The sequence below is a fragment of the Phoca vitulina genome, unplaced genomic scaffold, assembly GCF_004348235.1.
Source record: "Phoca vitulina isolate PV1807 unplaced genomic scaffold, GSC_HSeal_1.0 scaffold9, whole genome shotgun sequence".
Classification (NCBI taxonomy): Eukaryota; Metazoa; Chordata; class Mammalia; order Carnivora; family Phocidae; genus Phoca; species Phoca vitulina.
In genome coordinates this window covers 50842059-50855913 of record NW_022589712.1, presented here as the reverse complement: position 1 = coordinate 50855913, position 13855 = coordinate 50842059, and the positions used below count along the sequence as shown (strand labels likewise).

The following is a 13855-nucleotide window of genomic DNA, read 5'->3' as shown; positions in this document are numbered from 1 at the left end:
TGCACCCCAATGTTTATAGCAGCAATGTCCACAATAGCCAAACTATGGAAAGAGCCAAGATGTCCATCAACAGATGAATGGATAAAGAAGATGTGGTATATATATATACAATGGAATATTATGCAGCCATCCAAAAAACCGAAATCTTGCCATTTGCAATGATGTGGATGGAACTAGAGGGTATTATGTTAAGCAAAATAAGTCAATCAGAGAAAGACAAGTATCATATGATCTCACTGATATGAGGAATTTGAGAAACAAGACAGAGGATCATAGGGGAAGGGAGGGAAAAATGAAACGATGAAATCGGAGAGGGAGACAAACCATAAGAGACTCTTAATCTCAGGAAACAAACTGAGGGTTGCTGGAGTTGTGGGGGGTGGGAGGGACGAGGTGGCTGGGTGATGGACATTGGGGAGGGTAGGTACTATGGTGAGCACTGTGAATTGTGTAAGACTGATGAATCACTGACCTGTACCCCTGAAACAAATAACACATTATATGTTAATAAAAAAATTAAAAAAAATAAATTTTATTTATTTATTTATTTTTTAAAGATTTTATTTATTTATTCGACAGAGAGAGATAGTGAGAGCAGGAGCACAAGCAGGGGGAGTGGGAGAGGGAGAAGATGTGGTAACCGTGCTCGTGATTTGGGTTTATGAGGCCCTTGCTTAGTTGCTTGCTTTCTTTCTTTTTTTGGAATGGACTATTTTTTAAAAATTTATTTATTTATTTATTTGAGAGAGAGTGCTCATGAGAGAGAGTGGGGGGAGGGGCAGAAGGAGAAGCAGACTTCCTGCTCAGCAGGGAGCCCGATGCGGGTCTCGATCCCAGGACCCTGGGATCGTGACCTGAGCCGAAGGCAGACGCTTAATGACTGAGCCACCCAGGTGCCCCAAGACCTTGTTTTAAATTTTATCAAGCATTTTCTATTATAAGGTAGAATGAACATAAGGTAGATAGTGTGTTTTTTATTATCTTTTTTTATTATCTGATTTGGAAAAATTCTTATTGAAAAGGTTTGGGGTGCCTTGGTGGCTCAGTCGGTTAAGCGTCTGACTCTTGATTTCAGCTCAGGTCATGATCTTAGGGTCGTGAGATGGAGCCCTGCGTCCGGCTCCATGCTGGGCATGGAGCCTGCTTAAGATTATCTCTTCTCCTTCCTCTGCCCCCACCCCCACTTGCATGCTCATGCATGCTCTCTCTAAAAGAAAAAAAGAAAAGGTTTGAAAATGTACCAGATTCTTAGCCAATTTAACTAAGTTTTTAAATAGTATGATGATATACAGATGGCTTTTTTTTTTTTTTTTTTGCATTTACTTAGCTCTTCTGTTGTTCTTAAAATATAAAGTCTCCCTCAGCAATCTTCTGTTGGTGACCTCCAAAGAAGTTAAGAGCCACTTCTCGAGACTGCAGATTGCAGGGGACGAGACAATTGGGGAGAGGGGGCATGGTGGGCAACTGCTGGGGGAAAAGGGTCCAGGTTAGCTCTCTCCAACCTTCAGACGTGGATCTCACATGTATCTGCTGGCTCCAGAGCTGACTGTGGAGGACAGATGAGAATGGGAGCTACGGTCTTGCCTGGACCACTGTTGCATCAGAGAGCAAAGAGGCATGCACGCTGCAGGGATGTTGCATGAATGTCCGAACTGAAGGCTGAAAGAAGTAGCTAAATGTTAAGGAAACTGTCGATGCTTAGGGGAGGGCATGAGACAGAGGAGCTCATCAGTGGGCCACATTGGGCTACCACCCTTCTCCATGGAGTCTAAAATGAACTAGGGACTGAAATGTTTCTAGTTAAGACAGGAGGCAGTCACTGTTTCCTTATCATCCTTATTTCTTGTCCAAACTTGGGAAAAGTGTTTGACTAGCAGACAGTGGGCATTCTCTCAAAGGAGATGTGTTTAAATGGCAAACCATGCTCTTCTCTCAACCTCAAGCCCTGAGGCCACATCTCTAGTAGGTGCTGAGGGGCAATGAGAAAATGAGCTTTCCAATGAGTTTGATATTACAGTCTAAAAATGCTCAGGACTGCCTCTGGTTAAACAAGGCCGACTGAACACATGTATTTGTATTTGCTGCTTTCCTAAAACTTCACAGAATTGATAGCAGAGAATGCAAAAAGGAATGAACTCACAAGAACACAGGATGGGAGGGGACACCAGACGAGCTGACAGCTGATCAGCACGGCTACACATTTTCATAAGCTAGAAAGCAGATGGATGGTGGAAACGGACTTAAATTGGAGAAAAGTGAGGGCTAAGTGTCTGTGGTGGCAGGGATGGGTGTGAGATGGGCTGGGGACAAGAAACCAGTTGATTCACTCTGCAAAATCCTAGAGGGATTCAGGACCTGTTGACATCAGGTACCTCTGAAGGGGGTGACAGAGAGCAAAAGACAGGGGGATTGGTTGAAAATCTTGAAAAGGAAGTGCTAGGGGCCAGAGCTACTCCCCATTTCACTCGGTCAGCCAACTTTCCCTCAATCCTGCCACCACTTCTCCTTTCATCAGAAGACTGGAGGCTCCCCTTCTGGAGAGACTGAGAGACTGACCCCAAGGATCTTGTGAGAGGGCCCTCGGACACAGCCAGGCAGGACAGAGCTGGCAGCCACTACACTCAAGCTCTCCTTCCACTTGAGCCTCTTGCTGAAGAGCTTCTGGACCCTTCCATGATCCAGTAACTTGAGTTAATGCCCAGCACAGCAGAGATTCTCAGCTCTACTGCCAGCACTCTTGCAGTTGGGTGGGAGTCCCTGCGCTCCATCAGCTAAGTCACCAGGCCCAGTACAAAACGGCAATGCAAGGCCCTTGTTCTAAAGTTATGAAGAATTTCATTAGGCAAGCTGTGGGGCTCTGCTAAGGATGGGGTCCTGCGTGACTGCATGGGTTGCTAGCCCATGAAGCCCGCCTTGCCCTGCAATACAGCTCTCTGATATTCTGAATATTACCGTTGGTTCCGGGAACTTCGCAAGCATCATCTCATGTGATCCTTATAATAACACTATGTCGTAGGGGTTATCATCCCTTTTTTTAAAAAAATATTTTAAAAAAGATTTTATTTATTTGTCAGAGAGAGAAAGAGAGAGTACAAGGAGGGAGAGCGGCAGGCAGAGGGAGAAGCAGGCTCCCGGCGAGCAGGGAGCCCAATGCAGGGCTCGGTCCCAGGACCCCGGGATCATGACCTGAGCCTAAGGCAGATGCTCAGCCGACTGAGCCACCCAGGCGCCCCTATCATCCCTTTTTTAACGACTGAATAAAGGGTAGGGTTAAGCAAAGTCACAGATCTGGTAAGCTTTAGATCTGGAATTCAAATCTAGATCTGTCCGATTCGAAAATCAATGCTGTTACCATCTACTGTGCTGGGTGCCAGCCTGACACTGTCCTTCCTCCCACCACACCCCCCCATCCCCGCCCACCTCCCCACCCACACATCCCCCTCCTCTCCAACAGCTCATCAGATGTTATAGGTCTCACACTCTTCACCAGGGAGTTCGAGCCCACAATGACATCTTTGTGTCTCTTCATCCCTTTAAACCAGTGGTTCCCATCCCTGGTTGCACAGTAGAATCTGCAAGGAGGTTTTGGGGTTGTTTTTTTAATTATGGTACAATACATATAACATGAAATTTACCATTTTAACTATCTTTAAGTGTATAATTCAGTGGCATGAAATACACTGACAATGTTGTGACCATCACCACTATCCGTTTCCAGAACTTTTTCATTAACCCAAACAGAAGCTCTGCACCCATTAGACAATAACTCCCCATTCCACCCTTCCTCATATAAGTAGAATCGTATTTGTCTTTTGTGTCTGGCTTGCATCACTTGGCATGTTTCCAAGTTTCATACATACTTTAGCATGTGTCAGAATTTCACTCCTTTTTAAGGCTGAATAACATTTCAGTGTGTGTGTGTGTGTGCATGCGTGTGTGTAGGTATGTATGTATATGTATATATATATATCACTGTTATCCATTCATCCTTTGATGGACATTTGGGTTAATTTTACCTTCTGACTATTGTGAATAAAGTGGCTATGAACATCGGTGTACAAGTATCTGTTTGAGTCCCTGCTTTCAGTTTGTTTGGGTATATACCTAGGAGTGGAATTGCTAGGTCATATGGTAAATCTGTATGTAACATTTTGAGGATCCAACAAACTGTTTCACATAGTGTTACATCATTTTACATCCCCATCAACAATGCACCAACATTCTAATTTTTCTCCATCCTTGACAACACTTATTTTCTGTTTTTTGGATAACAGCCATCCTAATGGGTATAAAGTAGTATTTCGTTATAGTTTAGATTTGCCTTTCCCTAATAACTAGTTATGTTAAATATCTTTTCATGTGTTTATTAGCCATTTGTAAATCTTTGGAGAAATGTCTATTTAGGTCTTTGTGCATTTTTGAATTGGGTTGTTTTATTATTGTTGAGTTGTAGGAGTTCTTTATATGTTCTGGATATTAATCCCTCATCAGATAATATGATTCACAAATATCCTCTCCCATTCTGTGGGCTATCTTTTCACTCCGTTGATAGTGTCCTTTGATGAACAAATATTTTTCATTTTGATGAAGTCCAATTCATCTATTTTTTTCTTTTTTTGCCTGTACCTTTGATATGACTTTGATATCCTGTTTTAATTAATGCCAGAGTCCTATCCCAGATTCTGTTTTAATTGGTCTGGGCATTAATATATTTAAAGAGCTTCCTAGATGATACCACTGGGCTGTCAGGGCTAGGAATCATTGCTTTAAACATTCCCATTACATTGGTTTTTTAAAAATCACCTACCTTTAGCTGAAGGGTATCCTTTTAAAGTTCTCTGAAATATAGGAACTTCAAGTTTAATCAACCTTGATCAATCAGGCTCCCTCAGTGTCCCAAACTTTATTTATTTTTTTAAAAGATTTATTTATTTATGAGAGAGAGAGAGAGAGAGAGAAAGCACAAGTGTGTGTGTGGCACGGTGGGGGGGAGGGGGTATGGGGGAAGGGCAGAGGGAGAGGGAGAAGCAGGCTTCCCACTGAGCAGGGAGCCCAATGCGGGGCTCAATCCCAGAACCCGGAAATCATGACTCGAGCAGAAGGCAGAGACTTAACCAACTGAGCCACCCAGGCAACCCTCAGTGTCCCAAACTTTAAAGTAGGGGTTCTTAAACTTAAGTGGGTATAGGAATCCTCTATGGATCTTGTAAAAATACATTTCTAGGTCCCACCTCCAGACATTCTAGTTCAGTCAATCTGGAAGCTGAGCCTAAGGAATCAGTATTTGTAGGAAGCTTCCTAGGTGATTCTTTTGGAGATGAATTGAGCTGTTGGAGAAATACTGCTTAAGGGATATGAATAATGACCCCAGTATACGCAGTCATAACTTCTGCCCTTTCATGAAAAAAAGGGCAGGCATCTTCAGTCATATATCTTATGAACTATAACCTTAGGCCTACGCATACAATAATTCTTTTTTTTAAGTAGCTCCATGCCCTGTGTGGGGCTTAAACTCACAACCCTGAGATCAAGAGTCACATGCTCTACTGACTGAGTCACCAGGCACCCCACATACAATAATTTCTAAGGACAAACTTTCTATCTGGGAAATTCCCCCAGGTTTTATGGATACTTTAAATTTTTCCTTCGATGATGACCTGGAAGAGGAGGCTCAGCACACAGACTCTCTGATCAGGCCCACTTTTCTTCCTCTTTAGCACTAGATAACTGAAGTCCCAGTACATATTGCAGCTGTGCTTAAGATCTAGTGATGACACAGTACAGGATCACAAAATAACTTCTTCCTTCAAATATTATTCTACCTGAATTATGATATCTATTTATGATTCTAGTATTTGTTTTTCAATTTCTATTCATATAGATGAAACTAAACTTCTCAGAGTGGATCAAATCCTCCAATTAAAGGCCTGAGAATGGGGGACCTGAGTGGATCAGTCAGGTAGGCATCTGACTCTTGGTTTCAGCTCAGGGCAGGATCTCATGGGTTGTGGGATGGAGTCCTATGAGCTCGTGCTCAGCAGGGAGTCTGCTTGAAGATTCTCCTCCCCTGCCCCTCCCCGACTCATGCTCATTCTCTCACTCTCTCTCTAAAATAAATAACATCTTATTAAAAAAAAAAAAGGCCTGAAAGCTTTTTTAGCACTTAGCAATTATAATTTGATCACTGTCACATCCATAATACATCAGTGTCAGGAACATAGTAGTTATAAAAAAATGGGTTGAATGATTGAAGGAATAAACGAGTGCTTCTAGAGTTGAGGGCTTTTATGTCTTTGCTTCCTTTGGTGTTACAAAATTTTAAAAATGAACTTGGGTTTCTTTCTCATTATTCTTGTGGTAAATTGTTCTGATTTTATTGTCTTTGTTTCAAAACTTTTCTTTAGAGTTCACAAAAATATTGTGCTGATATTATAGCTTCTCCCTAAAAATCAAATCCATTTTATGAAAGGTATCCTGAAGCTCCTTTTATACTTTGAAAGGATACATTAAATTAAGGTCACAACATGTAGTGAAAAGATAGACTTTCCAACAGTTAAAAATAACTTACATTTTCCATTATGTCAGTAATTTCTTCCTCTGCACTCTGAAGTTTAGTCAAAACAGCTGCTCTTTTTAGGTTCAGATATTTAAGTCGGTCCATAACTGTCTAAATTTGTTAAAGAACAAATATTTAAATACATTGACATTTGAACATCTCAGATATTCTGAAACAGTGATGAGCTTATGTGTAGAATACTTCCTTGCCTCTACCTTCCGGTGGTTTGCTAGCAATCTTTGGTGTTCCCTGGCTTGTAGATGTATCACTCCAATCTCTGCCTTTGTTGTCACATAGCCATCTTCTCCCTATGTGTCTGAGTCTCTTCTCTTATAAGGATACCCGCCATATTAGGTTAGGGCCCAGACTAAGACAGTATGAACTCACCTTAACTTGTTTATATCTGAAAAGATCCTATTTCCAAATAAGGTCACATTCATAGGTATTGGGAGTTAGGACCTCAACATATCTTCGAGGGGAACACAATTCAACCCATAAAGTCTGCCCTCTGGTCCCCAAATATTCATGTCCTTAGAGGTCTAGCTCAGTGGGACCTGTTCTGGCAGAGGGAATACAGCCATGTCAAGATGGAGGCAGAGATCAGAGTTATGCTGCCATGATCCAAGAGATGCTTGGGACCACCAGAAGCTGGAAGAGGCAATGTTGGATCATACTCTAGAGGCTTTGGAGGGAGCAGGGCCCCGCCAACACCTAGATTTTTTATTTTTAGCCTCCAGAACTATAAGAAAATAAGTTTCTATCATTTTAAACCACCTAATTTGTGGTACTTTGCTATGGCAGAATTAGAAACTAACAGGGACACCTTGCACAAGGATATGAAACATTGATTCTGAGGTGAGAGATGGTGGATCAACAAAGTTCTGATGGAGAATGGTCATCTGTGGTAGATTGTATTATTTGTTCATAATTTATCCTTCCCTCTCTTCACTTGTTAATTCCCTAGCTCACTGTGGGTAGAATACACTTCCCTATCCCACTGGTATTGAACTTCTCCATGTAACTTGTTTTGGCCAATGGAATGGGCAGAAAGGCCGGGGTGCCACTGGCAAATGAGGCCTGGCAAGGCTTGGCAAGTTTCAGCCAGGCCTATCGGAGCTTCTGCCCTCTACCTTGAGAAAAGTGTGTCTTGTGTTGTAAAATCCAAATTCTGGATATATTTTGAAGGAAAAGCCTGGTTGGATGTGGGATGTGAGAAAAAGAGAAGAGCAGCTTGAAGAGGGGATTCAACACTCAGCAAAAGGGAAAACTGTGGGAAGAGCATATCTGGGGCAGGTGGTGGTGACAGTGGATCAGAGGGTTTTTCTTGCACACTTAAATCTGAGATAACTACTAGTCATCCAGTTCTATACACCGAGTAGCAGTTGATTATATAGGCATGGAATTCAGGGGAAAGATCTGGGATAGTAACATGAATTTAAGAGTTACCAGCGTTTAGTAGGGCAGATAGAGAAGAGTGCACAAGGAGTGAACCGTGGGATTCTCCAACTCTAGAATTGAGACATGTAGAATGTCTGGTGAGGTAGAATGGACTACAGTAGCATGGAGTATATTCTTTATTAAAAAATCAGCTTCACTGAGAAACAATTCACATATAATTCACCCATTTAAAGTGTATAGTTCAGTGGTTTTTAGTATAGATTTGCACAACTATCACCACAATGAATCTTAGAACACTTTCATTGCCCCAAAAAGAAACCCTTTACCCATTAGTAGTCACTCCACGTTTATCCTGAGATCTCCCATTGTGGTAACACTCACCCCAGGCAACCACTAGTCTATTTTCCATTTTGATAGGTCTGCCTATTTTGGATATTTTATATAAATGGAATCATATGATATGGGATCTTTTGTAACTTTTCTTTTACTTAGTATGTGTTCAAGATTCATCTATGTTGTAGCATGTATCAAAGCTTCATTCTGTTTTATTGCTGAATGATGTTCCAATGTATAGATACACCACATTTTACTTTTCCATTCATCAGTATATGGACATTTGGCTTATTTCTACCTTTTGGCTATTGTGAATAGTGCTGCCATGAATCTTCATGTATGTTTTCATTTGAACACCTGTTTTCAATTATTTTGGGTATATATACTAAGAAGTTGATTGCTGAGTTGTGTGGTAATTCCATGTTTAACTTACTGAGGACCTACCAAACTATTTTCCAAAGCAGCCACACCATTTTACAATCCCACCAGCAACATATGAGAGCTCCAATTTTTCCACATCCTCACAAACACTTGCTATTGTCTGGTTTTTGTTTGTTTGTTTTTGAATTTTAGCCATCTTAGTGGGTGTGAAGTGGTAACTCATTATGGTTTTTGTTTGCATTTCCCTAATGACTCATGGTAGGCATCTTATCATGTGCTTATTGGCCATTATTTGCTTTTACTTTCCTTTGAGGCACTTTTTGTTACACACAGATTTTAAATTCAAATGTAGTTTTGATTTAAATATGGACAGAGGAATAGGTATAACATCATATTTTTAAGGGTCAAGAGGAATTTTCCAAAAGTAAGTGGTGTTAAAATGTAAATATATTTTTGATGTTTATTAAAATAAGTACAATCCAGTCAGTAACTTTTTGATTTTCCAAGCCTTGGGATATTCTTATGAACATTGCACTTACCATGAAGAGCTCCTCTGGGGGTTTATTTCCATCTAGCTCAATGAGATACTGGGAATTGTGTTCAGCCATTACTTCCTGCAGAAAATAGAAACCTTATAATCCAGGATCACTGACAAAACTGAACACAAGATCAGAATCTTAACATACTATGAAGAAATCTTTAAAGCTAAATAGTTTGCTTTATACATGATATAATGTATATTATTTTAAGTGCTCTTTTGCAAAAGACTAAATTAGTCTTATCATGAATTTTATTCTCTTTCTGATTTTTTTCTTTTCAGTTTTTCTTTACATTGATGTTTTAGAGTCTTTCCAAGTAGAAAATGTTTGGGGGCATCTATGTCTCTGCATATATTCGTAGAATAATTTCTACCAATCTGATAATTGAAAATGAGATCGGTTTGTTTTACATTTTATTCCCCTAGCTATGGGTGAAGTTCAATATTTAGATATCTATCTCTGTACACCATTTAACCATAACATCTGTGCATTTTTTTAATCAGATTGTTTCTTTGCCCTAACACTCATGGAAAGTCTTTAACCCATATCAATTGCAAGTATTTTACCATTAACGATAAAAAGGATTTATCTTTTTGACTTTGTTTATGGAATCTTCTACAATAGAAAACATTTTTATAATAAATTATATGCTTTCATTGTTTCTGGATTGCCTTTCTTGCTTAAATTAGATTTTCTCTATCTCAAGATTATATTAATGTTCTTCTAAATTTTCTTCCACTGTTGTTTTTAATATTAAAATCTAAAATCCACCTGATTTCATTTTTGTACATTGGCAGTGTTGAACTCTATTTGAGCCCTGTATTCCCAGAAAGTAGGGAGGATTGAGAGATAAGACCCATCTCTACCCTTCCTCAAGGATTCAGATAAGATCTGTCTTCATCCTTCTCCAACGTTCCCTAAGACTTGAGGATATCTCCCTTGTTTACCTGCCTCCATAAAACCCCTAGGTCCCACTCCTTTTCCTTGAGATGTTTCTCATTAGTGAATGTTCTCCCTATTACAATAGTCTGAACAAAATCATCTCCTTAACTGTCCAGGGCATTTTGTTTTTCACAATATTATGTGAGGTTGGGTTCTAAGTGCTTCTTTTTCTTTTAGATGGCACATTATGTCAGTATTATTTATTTAAACATAAATAGCCATGTTCTGAACAAGAAAGTACATACTGCTTTTCTATATTCAGATTCTTTTCTTAAGTTAGAATCTTAAGAGTGGACTTATTAAGTCAAAGGGTATAAACATTCCTAAGACTAAAAATATATACACCAAATCAGACCACGAGTCAAGTTGGGATTCCAAGGCAGATAGGAATGAGAACTTGGCCTTGGACTACTCCTGAAACAGACTATAAACCAGAAAATGATGCTTCCATTTGCTTTCATCATGTCTTTTGGAGGAGCACTGAATTTTGGTGATTTGGCCTCCTAAGTGAATTGACATCTCAGCCAGGTCAGAGGAGACTAGAATTGCAGGCTCCTACCTTTTATGGCTTTCCTCCACCTTCCTCTACACACACCAGTACCCTGGAATTACCATAAAAGGCAATTATCTTACAATTCAGCAAGTGTCATGTAGGTTTTTGGCTTCCAGGATGGAAGACCTGGTCCTTATCCTTAAAGAGACTATCTCATGCCTGTGAATATAGTTTTCTAATTTTCTGAACCTTATTTTAATTATGCTTTATTTCATCCTCAGTGCCAGCCACTTACGGAGTTTGCAGGATATTTCTGTTTGAAGGAAGAAAGAACATTATAGATAGACATGCAAAGTACTCTTAAGAAGCTATGTTTAAAGGCCAGGAATAGAAGAGGAGGTAGGGAGGAATAAAAGTCATACATAAGAAAGAAATTAAATTTGGTTCCCCTTTTGTGGGTGGACAATGAGAATGAAAATGATCCACTCATTTGTCTATAAAAATATATAAGCCTTATAAGAGAGCATGAAACAAATCCTTTTAGTTTCTCTATCAGATGGGAAGAGGCAACTTGAGGACTCTTTTTTGTCTTTGTTCCATTGTTCAGCATGGTGTAGTGGACAAATACCCAAGTTTGATAAACGTTTGTTGAATAAATCTCCAACACAAATTTGGCAGAGTCTGCCCTGGACTTTTGACCGTATAAAATACGCTTTTCACATAATTGTAACTTTAGTAATCATATTTTTTAAATGCTAATTATTTTAATTAAAACCTTCCTATTTCAATATGTAATGGACTTAATCATGTTTACATATAATCAACTTTGGGATAACCATAGAAACCAATCTGGGGATAATTGCAATTTAAATAAATTAACAATTCCTTTTAGAATAAAAGATGCATCTTAAATGCACATTTGTTTTGATAAACCCATAAATTATGGATTGAAAATGTTTTTACAAAATAGTCTCTTAACATGGGTTTTCCAACCTCCAACCATAAATAAATTCCTCTACTGACTTTTGAAAAATGCAGTTCATTTATCACTTTTCAACAATACTGCTGCTTTTTTAAGAGTCAATGGATATTGTTCTGTGAAACAGCCTTTGGAATGGAAGCCTTATTCTAACAGCATTCTATCAAACTTAAGTGGTGGAGAATCAGATAATACAGAGGGATGAAAAAATGTGAAAGCTATTTAACCAGTGAGAGAACACAAATATCAATATTTCTATTTTTATCACTATATCATGTTCTTACTTCTAAAGGATGAAGAATTATTTCCTTATAAAGTTTAACAATGTTTTCAATATTTTCCAAATAATCCTCAGGTCTCTGAACTACATGTTGAAGAATTTCAGCCACCATTTGCATTTCTGCAATAAATGCCTAAATGGAAAAGAAGAGATTTTCAAAATCTTTATGTTAATGATTACTTAATTTACAAGCCACATCTCTCCCTCCTTACATCTACATGCCTTTTTAGAATGAGAAGCAGGTAGAAGGGAGACTGAGGATTTTTATTTTAGAGACATTGAACACCCTAAGGGGCCTTTATCAGATGGAATAAAACTTTAAGTTAACTTGGATACTTCTTAATTTTTTTTCCTCCTCAATAAGTAGGGAAGAGTAGGGGAAGAATATCTGATTTTTAGAGACAGAATCAAGAAATTAGATTTACTCTGAATACCTGAGCTTGTAATTCATTCATTCATTCATTCATTCATTCATTCATTCAAGATTGGTGAGTGCCAGGCACTGTTGTAGGAGTTTGAGATAAACTAGTGAACAAAATCAACTAAGACTCTGGGCCTCATGGAGCACACATTCCAGTTGGGGAAGACAGAGCAGAAACAAGTAGACAAGTAAATATATAACATGTTGGGTGGTGGTAAGTACTAGGAAAAAAAGCAGGGTAGAGGAGATGAGGAGTGATGGGTAAAAGTGCTATTTTATATCAGGTGGTCATGAAAGGGTTCTCTGAGGAAGTGACATTTGAAGGCAGAGGGAATACTACATGTAAAGGTTCTCAGCCCAAGGCTGACTTGGTGAGCTGGTTGGTGTTCAAGATCATATTTATCCTATTATTATTATAATTTATTATCTTATTATTAATTCTAGTTTTTATCAATGCACATAAATCCACATTTTATACCATTTGAATTTTATTATCTATTAAAGAAGCCACTTTATAAATTTTTTGAAATGTTTTAAATACTACTTTAATGGTCAAATAATATATTAATATCCCTAAAAACATTACTATTTTTCTTAAGATTTTATTTATTTATTTATGAGAGAGAGAGAGAAACAGCAATGAGAGGGGAGAGGGTCAGAGGGAGAAGCAGGCTCCCCACTGAGCCAGGAGCCTGATGTGGGACTCGATCCCAGGACTCTGGGATCATGACCTGAGCCAAAGGCAGTCGCTTAACCAACTGAGCCACCCAGGCATCCTAAAAACATTACTATTTAATCATTATTCTATAGTTGACGAAGAATGTTTCAAATGTTTCACAATTATAAATAATGTTTCACTGAATAGCTTTGTAGATAAATCTTTACACTGCTAATATTCTCCCTTAGAATAGTTCCTAAGAGTAGAATTACTGGACCAAAGATTACACGTTTCAAAATGGCTTAATATATACTGTCTTTTTCAAAAGATGCTATCATTCTTCTCTCTCCAGCAGAGGGCTTCACTGGCATATCCTCATGTGTTCAGTCAAGACACAGCTTCTTATTAGGCACCTACTGTATGCCAAGCACTGTTACAGGCACAGGGGATATGGTACTTGCTTCACAGAGCTTATATTCGGGGGTAGATAGATAATAAGCAAGTAAACAAATAACGTAATTTCAGAAAGTGGTAAGTGCTATGAGGAAAATAAAGCAGGGTAAAGGGGTTGGACCTCTGCTGTCCAGCACAATAGCTGCTACCCACACAGACCTACTGAGCACTTGAAATGTGGCAAGTGTGAATTGGAATGTACTGTAAGTGGAAATACACACCAAATTTCAATAGCTTAGCATGAAAAAAAGATGTATCTCAGAATTTTTATGTTGATTATATGCTGACATAATATTTTGGATATAATATATTAAATAAAATATATTATTAAAATTATTTTCACCTGTTTCTTTTTGATTTTTAAAAAAGTAGCTACTAACACATTTAAAATTACACATGGCAGCAGTATATTTCTACCACAG

The 13855-nt window shown here is 38.7% G+C and overlaps 1 protein-coding gene across 1 annotated transcript in view; it reads right to left on the bottom strand.

Moving 5' to 3' along the window:
• AK9 (adenylate kinase 9) overlaps positions 1 to 13855 on the bottom strand; it is a 127168-nt gene that overhangs the window by 89178 nt on the left and 24135 nt on the right. The window contains exons 8-10 of the mRNA XM_032408265.1: positions 11906 to 12034; positions 9204 to 9282; positions 6569 to 6663 (exon numbers count right to left, since the gene is read on the bottom strand). Coding sequence (XP_032264156.1) covers positions 6569 to 6663; positions 9204 to 9282; positions 11906 to 12034 — 303 coding nt within the window. The remainder of the gene's footprint in view (positions 1 to 6568; positions 6664 to 9203; positions 9283 to 11905; positions 12035 to 13855) is intronic.